The sequence below is a fragment of the Falco naumanni genome, chromosome 9 (genome assembly GCF_017639655.2).
Source record: "Falco naumanni isolate bFalNau1 chromosome 9, bFalNau1.pat, whole genome shotgun sequence".
NCBI lineage: Eukaryota > Metazoa > Chordata > Aves > Falconiformes > Falconidae > Falco > Falco naumanni.
Window position 1 is genome coordinate 13,848,509 of NC_054062.1, and position 13,764 is coordinate 13,862,272.

At 49.5% G+C, this 13,764-nt stretch overlaps 2 protein-coding genes across 3 annotated transcripts in view; one reads left to right on the forward strand and one right to left on the reverse strand.

The window, feature by feature from the left end:
• Nucleotides 1-1,779: 1,779 nt before the first annotated feature.
• On the reverse strand, nt 1,780-13,465 carry NOLC1 (nucleolar and coiled-body phosphoprotein 1). Of its 2 annotated transcripts, XM_040606690.1 has the most exons (14): nt 13,334-13,465; nt 13,104-13,159; nt 12,892-13,013; nt 11,219-11,334; nt 10,303-10,444; nt 9,671-9,774; nt 8,818-8,968; nt 7,806-7,946; nt 7,295-7,384; nt 6,235-6,381; nt 5,455-6,009; nt 4,623-4,735; nt 4,179-4,259; nt 1,780-3,896 (listed from the first exon to the last, which is right to left on the reverse strand). In XM_040606690.1, the coding sequence occupies exons 1-14, from the start codon at nt 13,442-13,444 to the stop codon at nt 3,738-3,740; spliced, it is 2,088 nt and encodes a 695-aa protein (XP_040462624.1). In that variant the 5' UTR covers nt 13,445-13,465; the 3' UTR covers nt 1,780-3,737. The 2 variants fall into 2 exon arrangements, with proteins under 2 accessions (XP_040462624.1, XP_040462625.1); XM_040606691.1 differs by lacking the exon at nt 13,334-13,465 and having other exon boundaries at nt 10,303-10,446; nt 11,220-11,334.
• Nucleotides 13,466-13,556: 91 nt separating this feature from the next.
• The window catches only part of PIK3AP1 (phosphoinositide-3-kinase adaptor protein 1), a 49,514-nt gene continuing 49,306 nt past the window's right edge, over nt 13,557-13,764 (forward strand). Inside the window, exon 1 of the mRNA XM_040607246.1 lies at nt 13,557-13,743. The gene's annotated coding sequence lies outside the window, so the exon portion shown is untranslated. The remainder of the gene's footprint in view (nt 13,744-13,764) is intronic.

Consider the following 13,764-nt stretch of genomic DNA (forward strand, 5'->3'; position numbering starts at 1 on the left):
TTCTACCGAGAAGGGCCACGTTTAAAGTCATTAAACATCCCAGAAGATTGTGAAACCTTGTGTAGGAAGTGCTGGGGATTGATAGAGTCCTGACAGACAAGTCTGATCACATTTGGCAGAAGCAGAGAAGCTAGAGACGCTTACTTATCTTCAGTAAGCCAAGTGACACCCCCACGTTAAAGAAAAAAAAAAAAAAAAGGAAAGGCAAACCCAGACCAAACAGCTTCTTGGCTCGGAGCGCCCCGGAGGAACGAGACCTGGCTGAGCTGCCACAACCAAAGCGGGGGATGCCTGGGGCTAGGCGGCCGGGCAGGAGCAGAGGATGCTCCCGGGACCCGCTCCCGGGACCCCCTCCCAGAGGGGCATGAGGCGAGTCACAGCAGCGCTTCCAGCGCCCGCCCGGGTGCCGAAGCTCCGGCCCCGCACGGCTCAGCCGGCGCTGGGCCCCCGCTGCGCCCCGGCCGGGGGCTCAGCCCACCCCGCAGCGCCCACCCGCACCGAGCCGGCCCCCGCGGGCAGGGGGACCCCCGCCCAGCCTCCCCCTCCTCTCGGCACGGCGAGCTGCCCGCGGTGCCCGGACGGGCAGCAGGAGGAGCAGCGGCCACAGCCTTGCGGATCCCCGCCCCGGCACCCACCTGAGCGAGCGCGGCCGGCGGCGCGGCCCGGTGCGCACGCAGAGCCGAGGCGGCGCTGGGACGGGAGCAGCCGCCCGCCTCCCCCTTTCAGCCCGGGCGGGGCCGGGCGGGGCCCACGGGCCGCCCCGGGCCGGGCGGGGGGAGCGCGGAGAGCCGCCCCCGCCACCCCAGCCCGCGGCTCCTGCCCTGCCCCCTGCCCCGCCCGAGCATCCCCCAGCGAGCGGGGTCCCCGCACCCCTCCTGACGCCGCATCCCCCCAGCGAGCGGGGTCCCCGCATCTCTCCTGCCTCACTGCACTCCAGCGAGCAGTGCCCGGCTAGGATGCTCACAGGGCCAGGACCCCATCCTCCTGCGCACACGTTACAGGGGACAGCAGAACGGGGAGCACGCACAGGGGAGCTCGGGCGCGGGGGACCGCGTTCCAGGGCACCCCAAGGGTTTGGCACACGGGTGCCCGGCTCGCCCAGCTCCAGCGCTGAGCCCAGCCGGAGCCGCGCAGGGAAGCCGGGCTGGGCGCGCAGGGCCGCGGAGCGCAGGGCTGCAGGTCACCGGGCAGCAGCCGAGCCTGCGCGGGGAGCTGCCCCCCCCAGCGCCTCACGGAGCGTCACCCCAGCCGCCGGGGGAGCCCCCACCTTTCCCAGCCCCCCCTTTCCAGAGGCGTAGCAGGGGCGTAAAACCAAGCGCGGGAGCACACAAGAGCTGCGCCCGCCCTGCACGTCGCGCACACGGTCACCGAGGAGGAAGGGAACTAAGGGGACTACCAGAAACCAGTTCTGGTAACCAGGTATATACGGAAATGTTTGCCAACGCCTGTTGCTTCTTATTCCCACAGGCCAGTGCCGCTTATGTTACACTGCATTTGGTTGTGATGTTTGAGAAGAGCTAACCGGATATTCTGGTGAGAAAGGGACTCGACCAGCCTGTTTGTCCCGATAGAAGCAAATATAATTCTAGAGTTTTATCAGTTTTATCCAGATTTCTTAGAAAGCCCTTTGACAGCCAGCTGCACAGGCCACCTTTCACTCCTGAAGGCCTGTTACATGCATGTGAGCATCTACCTAGACAAGACATATACAGTGCTGCAGTATCCCCAGCACCAACACCATCCCTTTTCACACACCTTTAACTACCAGATCCACTCGCATTACAAAGGCAGCAATCTTTTTTATTTTCGACACATTAAAATTCTCACACCTAAAATACCCCCAAAACATAGAAAGTAGTTACAAAGTTTTAATTTCAAATATAAGCTCCCGTAACCAGATGGAGGTTGACAAATCACAAGCAAGATGTTCAAATGCCCAGGCAGAAAATCCTCCCTTCCCACTTTCCTTCAGCCCCTAACCTTTAATTCCTTGTAGTAACCGTGGTCTCCTGCATCCCTCTGCACTGCAGCCCAGAATGCACGGTGATTGTGCAAGCCAGAGGGGGAAGTCCTGAAAAATGCTCATCGGAACAAGTTGCAGCTCATGTATATGGGGGTGGCTCCTCAAGCCTAATCCAACCCTCAATTAAGTGACACTGCTTTGCGCAGAAATGCAGCTTCCTGTAATAACAGGGTTCTCCCCACTCTCGCCCTTGGGGGAGGGAATGGAAACATGGCAATTGGGCCCTGCACAGACTCTCGGTGGCTGGCAGTTTCATGAGACGGGGCAAGCAGTTCTGACAGCCCACCGCCCCATTCTGCAAACACACACTACCACTGTTCAGGTCACACTGGCTATGGGCTCAGCAGCCTGCTCCACAAATTAAATTCGACTTAACCCACCTAACACGGGGAAAAAAGTAGCTGGGGGAACCACTTTCTACCAGATGTGAGTCACACCAGAAATATGGTCGCAGTCAAACAGCTGGAGGCAAAACAAGCCCCCCTCTCAGCAGCAGCAAACCATTATGTTACCTCAGTTGCTCACAAAGTCTCAGTTTAGGCTCCAAGTTACTGAACTTGTTTAAGGCTCCCCATACGGAACATGTACTTGTAGCCAACACTTCAAACCTTACAGCATCAGGCTTTATTTGCCTTAGTGCTACAGGGAAACTGGCATTTTACTTCTCGAGAGGGACTTAACAGATGGAAGACAGCTCAAAGAGCAAGTGATCCAACCCAGAAAAGAAATTTAAGGCATTAATGATACATTCTTCTTGACTCCTAACAGGCTGCACGGCACATGCTGCTGGGAGTAAGCGTAAGCTGGCACGTTTCGTGTTCAGAGAGAACAAGGAGTAACACCACATGGCAGTCAGAGCCTCTGTAACAAAAACACAGCAAAAAGCAGTGCAGGGTAGAAAAGAGGGCATGATCTCCTCTGCCTCCTTACCCGTTCCCACTGAGCCAAACGTCACAACCTCCACTTTCTAGCTACATTCCCAACCAAGGTGTTACCAAGTCTGCCACAGCAGTACTATAGACCTTGGTCTTTCTGACAATAGCCCCCAGCTTGCAACTACAATAGTTACTCAACTCCTAAGGTGTATTTAGACTCCACTTCTCCAAGTACTCTGGTTAGTGGCCTCAACAGGAGTGGAAGGAAGAGGAAGATAGGGATTTATTGCAAGGTGAAACCATAGAAGAAGGAAACCAAAAAGACTTGGTCACACTGCAACTTGAAAAGTCATGTGGGGCTGGTTATTACAGCCAGAGGGTTCAAATCACTTGTTGCTCTTACAGTAACTAGCCAAAGGCAAGTTACAATACTTGCCATTTCACAGGTATCAAGAGTTAAACTGGCTGAAAAAGAAGTGGGAGGTTAAGATACATGAGAATGATTTATCTTCCTTCTACTAGATGGGAAGGAAACCAAAACGAAAAATCACTGCCAGCCTTTTAAAATAAGACTGTAGAAAATTTAAGTCTTGGAGGTCACCCTAGTGGTGCCAGTAACACCAGCTCAAGGATGGTTCCAAAGTAGGGGCTTAAACCAGAATAAGAAATAAAAGGGGGAAACATCGAACCATTCTCCCACATCCCCACACTGGAACTGCCTGCCCTGCAATGGGCTAGGGGAGGTAGCGTTCCAGGCAGGCTTGACATCCACAATGTCCACATGCCCACCCAAACCATTCTGGTGAGCAGATGGTTTATAAATTCTGAAGGAAACATTCTCAGTCACTTTCAAACTTGACGGAATTGACTTGGGTCGATATAGTGCCCCCACGGTAGCTGCCTCGTTTTTTCTTTGTCTTCTCATGGCGGAAAGATTTGCCTTTAGTGTATTTCAGGATATTGTTAGCCTTCTCACCCCAGTCACCAGCTGCTCCTTTCTGTGAGGGTTGAAGGAGGAAAGGAAAAAAATTCAGGTCAGCACCCAAGAGAGTAGAGGCAATGCTTTGCACCTCACCCTACCCAGCAAACACCAGTACATTGACACTGGAGCTGGTACCACTCCCACACACCTCCTGCCAGCGCTCACATGCCTCTTACCACCACCTCCTGGTGGAAAACATTTCCACCAAAAAGACTCCCCGCAAGCGTGCCGAGGTTGCTCTGCTGATGCATATTTGCGTAGGTCAAGCGTTACTGCTCTGGGCACTACCTAGCCCTACCTTTGCTTCAAATGAGTTATCAGCAACACGGGCATCCAGCTCAATCTCTTCCTCCCTTACGCGGCGGAATGGAGAGGCTGGCTGTTAAAGAAAATAAGATTCAGTAAGCACATACACATGTATGATACCCCCCTAGTGACAACCTTCTTCCCTCCTTTCCCTGCAAAGGTGGAGCTCTGTTCACATCACTTCCACCTTTAAGTATTTCTCAGGTTCGTAATTCTTTCCCTTCTTATCAGACAGCTCAGGGATGCTCCTACGCAAGCATATCCAATCAACATTTGCCAGAATAACATTATACACCTGCGTGCACTTCCCAGTGTTTTCCAGACAAGGTTCAATTGCAAAACCAGAAGTAATCCTGTGGGCCCAGCCTCTCCCCAGAACAAACCTCCTTGTTCAGGAGGCCTCTCCCACAAGTCACCACAGTCCACCCTCACTCACCTGTTTCACCTTGGGAACTGTGTGTGGTGTTTTGGCTTTGATCTTTGCTTTTTTACTGTGTGGTGTCTCTGACTCCTGAACATCTTCCCTCTTCTGTTTCTTCTTGATCGTGCCTATTAGACGTACAGCAGTAAAACTTCAAAAGGGAGTAAGCATGGTGTTGGGAAAGGCAAAGGCATCTCCCCCCCCAAGAATGCAAACCCAGTGTTGACACACAGGTGTAAGAATCAGTCCCTGCATCACTTCACCCAGAAAAGAGACTGCTCTAACAGACACTAATGGCCATTCTGGGTAAGCAACAATTTTGCCATCCTATCCTAACGGATAAAGGTAATTTTGTGGAATAGGGTACCTCTATATTGATGATTTAGTGCACTTGAGAAAGTTCTGTTGGTTAAAATTTGCCAGTTCTTGGAGTCACACTGTATGCACTTGCACACATCGCTAGTGCATTCAAAGTTGTTTTGCTCCTGGAGGGATAAAGATTGAGATTGCACATTGGGGCATCACTTGTGGTGGTGTCCCACCCAACAGGGACAAGGTCTTCCAGCAGTATGCCTTGCTCTCTCACTAACAACCTTGTGCATGCACAGATGGCAACTGACAACTGTACAGAAATGTTACCACAAATTCCATTGCCATCAGATATGCAATACAGACAAAAAAGATCACACCAAATTAAAAACTAGCTCTTTTCTCTCAGCACTACACCAGATGGCATAATCTAATAGCACACAGAAACTAGACTGAATATTGTTTAGGAAAAGCTCCCATTCATGTCTAGCTCAGTAACACTACCTGACAGACCCACTTCCCAGACTGTAGGCAATACCTCCATTGACTTCTCCAGTCTCTTCTTCAGAGCTGCTTTCACTGCTGCTACTGCTGCCACCAGCTGGCTTAGACTTCAGTTTGTTTGCTGCTGGTGTGGATGCTTTTGCTTTCTCTGTGGAGGCAGAGGTCTTAGAACCATTCTGTGTCACCTTCCCCGCCTTTTTGGGCTTCTTATCCTCTTCGCTGGAACTATCAGATGAGCTGCTGCTACTACTAGAAGCAGCTGCCTTTTTCCCCACAGTTGCTTTTGCTGCTCCTGTAGATTTGGTGGCTGGTTTCACTGCTGGCTTCTTTTCTTCTTCACTGCTTGAACTATCAGAGTCAGAAGTGCCAGCTTTGGGAGCTGGGGTAGAAGGTTTGGATGCCGGCTTACCCACTTTGCCAGCTAATTTAGCTGGAGTGCCTTTCTTTTTCTCTTCCTCAGAGCTGCTTGAGCTGCTATCTGAATCAGAGCTACTTTGTGCTTTCTTTGTGGCTTGTGACTTCTTTGCTGCAGGGGTTGCTGCTTTAGTTGTGGGCTTCACAGGGGCCTTCTTGTCAGAGCTATCAGAATCTAGAACGGAAAGGAAAAGAGTAATCAAGGTAAAGCCTCATTTCTTCAACATGAAGCTAACCTACAGATTCAATGCTGATGCAACACACTTCAAAAGCTGCTGGAAACAATGCTGCAAAATCTGTATTCCTGTCCAACCGCACCCTCATACCCTGCCTAGAAACACAGAGGTGTGAGCGAGCACAATGTGTATGTGGAGATTCTCCTTTCCTCCTACCCCAATACCTGAGCTGTCTGAGGAGGAACTCAAGTCTTTCTTTGCTTGTCCAGGCTTGACGGCTACTTTTGCTGGTTTGGAAGTATTCTTTATCACTGGTTGTTTAGCTGGGAGCTTACTCCCTACCTTCTTCTTGTCATCTTCAGAGCTAGAATCTAGACAAACCAACAAAAGAAGTGTTAAGTTAGTAAGTTTTTGGTGCAAGTTACTTTAGTAACAACAGGTATGTAACTCATGGGGAAGTGAAAAGCAAAAAGGGCTGTCACCCAGTTGAGCCACTAGATAACTGTCAATAAGCAGCATTTGATGAACACCTGAATGGTCAAGGGACAGCATTCATGTTTCCATGTATCATCTTTGTTGGGAGGAAGTAGAAACAAGCAGTTCACATTCTTGCCTAATGCATGCACAAGGAAGCAGATGTCTGGAGAATAATGTAGAAGAAGTACAGAAAGAGAGTACAGGTATCACCAATAACAAACTTGGGGAGAAGAAACACTGAGAAAAGAAGCTGTGTGGTAAAGATCAAAGAACAGGCAAGAAATTAGGAGATAAAATTGACAAAGCAGGGAAAGTGAGGTAGCAACAGCACAGTATCTCATTTTAGCTTTTTATTTCCTGTATCAGATGTGTTTAGCAGCAGTCTGAGAATGGACTGGAGACTCCTGTGTACAAATATGCCTTTGTACTGTATGTCACAGCAACCTGGAATGTTAAACCTGACCTATTTCAACATTCCTGCGCACTCCAGTAACAGTCATCAAAACCTCATCAATTTGTGAGAAAGCAGGCAACAAAACCAGAAAACACAGTCTGCAGACAGACAGGCAGCTGCCAGCCACAGTCCCTACCGTGGCACCAGAGGTGCCGAGGTACACAAAAAGAGCACCTTGAACTTGGAGGGGAAATGCAGCATGTCTTGCTAGCTATGGAGACTGTGAAGCTTTCGAGCTCATATGCTAAAGGATTGTACAGATACGTACAGATTGTACAGATAACAACATACAGCAACCTGGCCAATAAAAACATTAATGCAAAAATAATCAAGACTTTATTTCTTGGAATTACCTGACTCACTGTCAGAACTGGATTCAGGCTTTTTGGTAGCCACAGCTTTGGTTTGGGGACCAGGGATTGCTTTAGCTACTACTGCTTTGCCTGCAAAAGCAAGTTTAAAATTAACAGACCACATCCACACCAAACCTTTGTCCCAAAACCCAGACCTTTCCAGATGTGGAAAAGCTCCCTTCTCAGTGCACCAGCCATTCAGCCAGCACACTGGAAGCCAAGCAAGGACTTGGCCAGCTGCAGTAATGGGCCTGGCTTATTTCCTCTAAAGTAGATCATGATGACTTTTCAAACCAACATGTGCAAAGTAATCTAACCTGCACGCACTTTGAATCCGCAAGTTGTACAAAGTGTTATTTGGGATGCCATCAAATTACTCAGAAGCTTCTAGAGAAGCAAATAGCAACACAGACCAAAGTCAAATGGCTTTTTCAAGGAAACCAAGACACTGCCAAAACAGTGTCCACACCATGCAGTACTTCCTCTGCAGCCTCCTCTCCTCACAACTTACCTGCTCCTCCCTTTGGGGGCACCTGCTCTGCCTCATCACTACTGTCTGAAGAGTCACTGCTCTCAGCCTTTTTTGCAGGAGCCTTGGCAAGGCTTTTTTTTGTCTGTGTATCTTGAGGAGGAGGTACAGCACTGTACTGACCTAGGAAGAGAGACACAGTGTTCAAAAGCCTGCATGGTTATGTGAACAGCACATGAGATGTTTGTTATATCAGAAGTGCTTTATTCTAACTATTTGGTTCCATTTATTCCCCTTCCGTTGCTACAATCAAAGATACTAGCTTACAGGTTACACCCACCCCACTGCGACCTCCTGTTTTCACTGGGAGTTTGACTCTCCTCAGGGTTCAGCAGACCCAACCACCTCTGCAGATTTTTCCTCTACACTTTGAGAAGAATGGGTGCTTGTGTTGCCAAACTTTTTCAGAAAAAAACAGATGTCAGTTGTTGATTGTTTCCATTTACTGCCTTCTCAAATCCTCTGGTTACAGGATCAGACTGAGTTTTGCTGCTTGATCCTCCACTCACATCAGCTCTCTACTGGAATCCTAAAAGCCCTGTATGATACTGAACAGAGGCCCCTTTAGCCCCTCAGCTGGATTGCAAGTGAACAGACCTGCATACTTCACACAAAGCATAAACCAGCTTAAATTGCAGCAGTTACAGAATAAAGATACCACTGGCAAATTACTTCCCAAATCCCGGCAGACAGGAAACCTGCAAGAAGAATGTACTTGAAGGCTACCTGAATAGAAGACACGCAAACCAGGCAGAGTCTGTCACAATCCCTCTCACTCCTCATCCTTTACTGAGAGAGGAGCTGAACTGTAAGCTTAGCCTCAACAGCCCACATGAAAAGAGCTGCTGTATTTCTGGTTCACAGTGCCACCAACAGCACCACCTGGAACCTCGTGTGCAGCAAGACCTGCCTGTGCTGTACACACACTTCTCCCAGGACAGTGGGACTCGCAGAAAGCATCGTCCATGTACCTGCTGTGGTATTCAGTACTCACCAGACTTCGGCTTCTGTTTTGCAGGTGGCTTATCATCATCCGAACTGTCAGATGAGTCCTCACTACTGGAACTTTCCTTGGCATGCTTTTTCTTCCCTGGACATGCTTGAGTGGCTGCAGGTTTTGGTAGAAGTGATTTCTTGGGAATAGCCTTATTACAAGAAGGAAAGAAATAATGTCAAAAAAAAGAAGTTACAGAAATCTTGCGGGGACAGCTTGATGGGGATCTTGTTTAACTCTACACCTCACTTAAGAGAGCAAATTTGGAAGACAAAGGGGAAAAGACTAATGAAGATTCTCAAATGCAAATTTTAGGAAACACACAAGCATTATGACCTTTCTGGCCACTCTGCTGTTGTTTTCTGCTGCATGAATCCCCAGTGCGGAGCTCCTCTGACTAAGGGGCACAAAACTGACAAATGGTAACAACTGTCAACTGATTTAACACAACTATGGCTTTTTTGTATTGCAGAAAGCATTTTTTAACACTGCCTAGTGGAAAACTCAAAGTTACAGACAGCTAAGCACAGAAGAGTCATGCAAAAGTGAACATGTAATGGAGACTACAATATGGTTATGACACAATAAGATGTTTTCCTGTAAAAGGAAGGAGCAGAGGAAGTGGTAAGGAGGTATTAGGGAAGAAAGTCAGTGCATGGAGAGGTGCTAGAACACATAATCCCACTGTATAAAGGAGAAGGAGGTCTAAGAGCCCCAAATGCTGTGCTCAGCATCTGTGAGGTCTCTGCCTTTGTCTACACCATTTCACAGGACCTGCAAGACACATGTACCCAACCATACTAGACTACTAGACTTTTACAGTATTTATGAAGTTTTTCACTGTCTAATTTACCTTCTTTGGTGCAGCCTTTTCCTCATCAGAATCTTCACTGCTGCTGCTACTGCTTGCTGCTTTTCCATTGACCACCTTTGTGGCTGCTTGGGCAGCTTTACTTCCTTTTGAGAGAAGTAAAAAGGGACATCAGAAAATATGCCGTGGTAGGTGAGGGGTAATGACATTCAGCATGAAGTATCAGAGAAAGAAAAGAACCACCAGAATCCAATAGGGCAAATTAAGGCAGTACCACAAGACTGTTGGTTTATCCTACTGCAAGCTTAGAGAGTTTTCAGAAAACTATCATTCTAGACCATCAGAAGTCCCAGGACTAAAGGCTAAGTAAAGATCTTCCCTGCCCTTTGAGGGGAAGACCCTGTCAAAAGCATATCTTAAGCAGTTAAGGTTGCTGGTTACAGCTACTTATGCAAACAATGCAGCATTTGAGACCAGATGTTTTATTTACAATCAGTTCTGCACCTTTTCCATGTCAGAAGCAGACTGGCAGTACAATGTACAAATGGCAATGACAGCAGATTTTCAGACTGTTTGTTAATACATATGCCTTTGCATGTAGGTACAGTCCCCACCACTCCTCCCCTGGGTTTTTTGGTTTTGCACTTTGACTCATGACACACAATAAGATGTACCCATTTTAGGTGTTGCTGGTTTTGGTGGCTGTTTCTTTGGTGCTTCTTCATCTGAGCTGCTCGAGTCAGAGCTGGAACTCTCTGCTTTCTTCTGAGGCTGGATTTTGGCTCCAGCTGGCTTCACCGCAGGTTTTGCACCTTTCTAAACAACAGAAGGGAAAAGTGATTAGCCCTTGTACCCATGAAAAGAAAAAGAGACTAACAACTGGGACATGTAAAGAGAGTATATAAACAGCTTTCACAGAGGTTACCATTTTGACTTGAAAACACCACTCTGCCTAATGGTTACAGCCTGAAAACCTCTGGATAAATTTTCCTCTGGGAAACCTCCCAGCAGCCCGTGGAAGACTTCCTTTGCACCTCAGCCTCCAGTTCTGCCTCTTCAAAATGGGGCAGCTCTGAGGCTGGCACTGTGCTCTTCCTTCTCCAGATTACACTAGTTTGAAGACTGAAAATACTAACTGGGCAACTCTGGTTGGTCTCCTCTAGTGTACACTGACACCATTCTTCACCCCTGTCCCTTCTCAAAACCATGACTGCAGCAAGAAAAAGAAAAGAGAAGATTCTCTTTTTACATATACACACATTTTAAAAAAGATTAAATTTATTACAGTGCTTGCAAATAAATCTTTCTTGGGGGGTGGGAAGTAAGCCCTGGCAATCTTAGGATAAAAGAAAGGAGCAGACCTGGATATGAATTCAAGCGAGTGCTGGATGTGAAATTCATTTTTCATGGGACTAGTCCAAATGGCACATCATCTGCTACAGCAATGTCTTCTTACATTGCACCTGCAGCAGTCTAGGCACTTCATAGCTCAGGAAAAGTGAGCCCAATTTAAAAGAGAGTTCTGCTGGTCAAATTTACTACTGCCAATCACTGTCAAACATGTATTAGAGTCTGGAAAGAAAAGCTGACCTTTTTTGGCTTCTCCTCCTCCTCTGAATCTGAATCATCACTGGAGTCCTCGCTGCTGCTCTCTGCCTTCTTGGCTGGAGAAACTGCTTTTGCCTTGGGCACAGCTGCTGCTTTAGCTGCAAATGAGGGACACCACACTGATTGTAAGTTAATTCACAACTTTCATGTACCTATATCCTGCACTAGTGTGTATCAGGGGAAAGGTCATTAAACCATGACTCAAGTTCATAACACTGACTTTGTTTTTTGAGCCAGCAGGGTGCGGTAGAAGACTCCAAAATGGGTAGGCAAGAGGATAAAACCAATTCTAGATTTTTGTCATGTACACACTGAAGTGCAGACTTCCGTCACCAAAAAGGACATCCCACAGGGAAAGCACCCTCATAGGCTGAGGTAACATTAACAGGGTCTCCACACCTTCCAGCTTACAAAAACCCACTGAACAAATGCAGGCTTCCAAAGAGAACCACTGCAAGCTGCATTAAGATTCCAGGCACTCTGCTTAACATGTTTTAGCCAAATACACTCCTTATGGTTAGTGATTTGCTTTTTAACAACACAGAGCAAAATAAATCATTTTGCCTCAAGTTACAGTTGCAAGTGTCCTTATCAAATAAAGATCAGAAATTCCAAGTGGAATTTCAGCTTTAGGATGGCTCAGGTTGAAGACTCTTTCTGTGACTCTCCCTCTTCCTGTCTCTTCCTCCTCTCCCGCAAATCTACTGCTAGACACATACAAACTTGCAGATGCTGTAGTTAAGGCAAGGCACAAAATCAATTCCAGGTCAAAAAAAAAGAAAAAATACAGCCTGCCACGTATCAAAGTGCAGTGGAGGGACACATTTTTTTGATAGCACTAGGACACAGGCTTGAGAGAAATAAAGGTGGTAACCCTAACACAAGCAGCAGATGAGTAAGGATGCTTGGTACTTCTCTGGACTCAAGGATACTACCCTGCATCAAACAGGTCATAGTGCCCACCAATAGAGGACCCTAATAAATCTTAGCCATGTAGGACTTCTGTCAAATTATGCATATTTTAACAAATATGAATACAATTGTAAAACTTGAATCAGTCTTCCTACAATAGCAAGATGAGAAACCATTCTTTAAAGCTCTCAGTGAAACTGAGCCTCCCTGGAAAACAGTGAGGAAATAAAATCATGAGGTAGCTACTTCCCATGAAGTGAGTACCAGCCCAATCTACATGCACTCAAACCCCAGTTTCACTCAATGTTTAAACCAACACTGAAGCAAGCACAAGTAACCCTGCTGAAATATCCTATCAGTGAGTGTTTGGAAAGCTGAATCTCAATATAGACAAGGTAACAAAGGTGCTACCTCAATAGCACCTTCAAAACTCAACACAGCCCAACGCCTTCACCAGTCTCAGCCAAAAGGGACAAATGGAACGGCTAAAACCTTCCAGTGGACACAAACCATGACGTGCTTTAATTATAACTGGACAGAGATTGCCCTTAGCTAGGATGAACACACACCCTACATGTCATGCGCAAAAGATGCACCAGAAACAAGAGCAGTCAACACAAACCCAGTCCTCGATGGCTGCTGAAGGACCGCAACTGAGCTGCTGAAGCTGAGCGGTACATCCAGGTGAGGGGTCATTGCCACACACCGCCCTGGCCTGCCCCGGGGCCGCCCACAAACCCCACCTGGTTTCTTGGCTGGAGGCACCTCGTCCTCCTCGCTGGAGCTGCCATCGCTGCTGGAGGAGGGTTTCCTCTTCACCTGGGGGCCGTTGGCAACCAGCTTCCTCTTCCTGGCCGCTGGAGACCTACGGGGAGAAAGGCTGGGCTGGGCACCTGGAGGCAGGGCCGGCGGCGGGAGCCCAGCACGGCGGAGCCCCGGCCCCCCCGGCACTTACCTCAGCCAGTAACTGAAGATGTCCAGGAGGGAGGCGGCGTTGGGGTCCTGCTCCTTCTGCACCGAGATAGGATGTGTCAGTCTGCCGGCCGGCCAGGCCGCCCCGTGTGCCGTGCCCGGTGTGCCGCCGGCAGGCCGCCCGGGGCCCGCTCCCTGCCCGGGGCCCGCTCCCCGCCCCCCGCTCCCCGCCCCCCGCCGGAGCCCGCTCCGCTCCCCTCCCCCCCCCCTCACCGCCGCCGCCTCCTTGGCGAAGGCGCGCGCGGCGCCCTCGAAGCGGTTCTCGCGCAGGAAGGTGAGCACGAAGGGGAAGAGGTCGCTGGGCACCGCGCGCCACGCCGCCATGCTGCCCCGCCGCCACGTGCCGCCTGCGCGCACGCGCGCAGCCGCCACCACGCACAGACGTGCGCACGCCGCCGCGGCTCCGCCCACCTCCCGCCATCGTGGCCGGGCTGTGGGGCGTAGCGGCCGCCCCCCGGCAATGGCGGGCGGCGGGCGGGACGGGGCGCGCCGAGGGAGGACCCGTAAGGCACAGCCGGTGTGAGGGGACTGGGGGCGGCGCCGCCCGCCCCTGAGCGAAGGCGGCTCGCGGTGGAGAGGCAGCCTTAGGGCCCGCAGCGGAGGAGGGAGCCGGGGCAGCCTCTGTGAGGAAACCCGGGATCGCG

Excerpts from the sequence above, each read along its gene's own strand:
- NOLC1 (XM_040606690.1), bottom strand. The coding sequence starts at position 13,444 with ATGGCGGCGTGGCGCGCGGTGCCCAGCGACCTCTTCCCCTTCGTGCTC. Across the intron at positions 13,014-13,103 it reads ATCTTCAGTTACTGGCTGAG|GTCTCCAGCGGCCAGGAAGA; the intron begins GTAAGTGCCGGG and ends TTCTCCCCGTAG. Across the intron at positions 10,445-11,218 it reads AGGAGGAGAAGCCAAAAAAG|AAAGGTGCAAAACCTGCGGT; the intron begins GTCAGCTTTTCT and ends TCTGTTGTTTAG.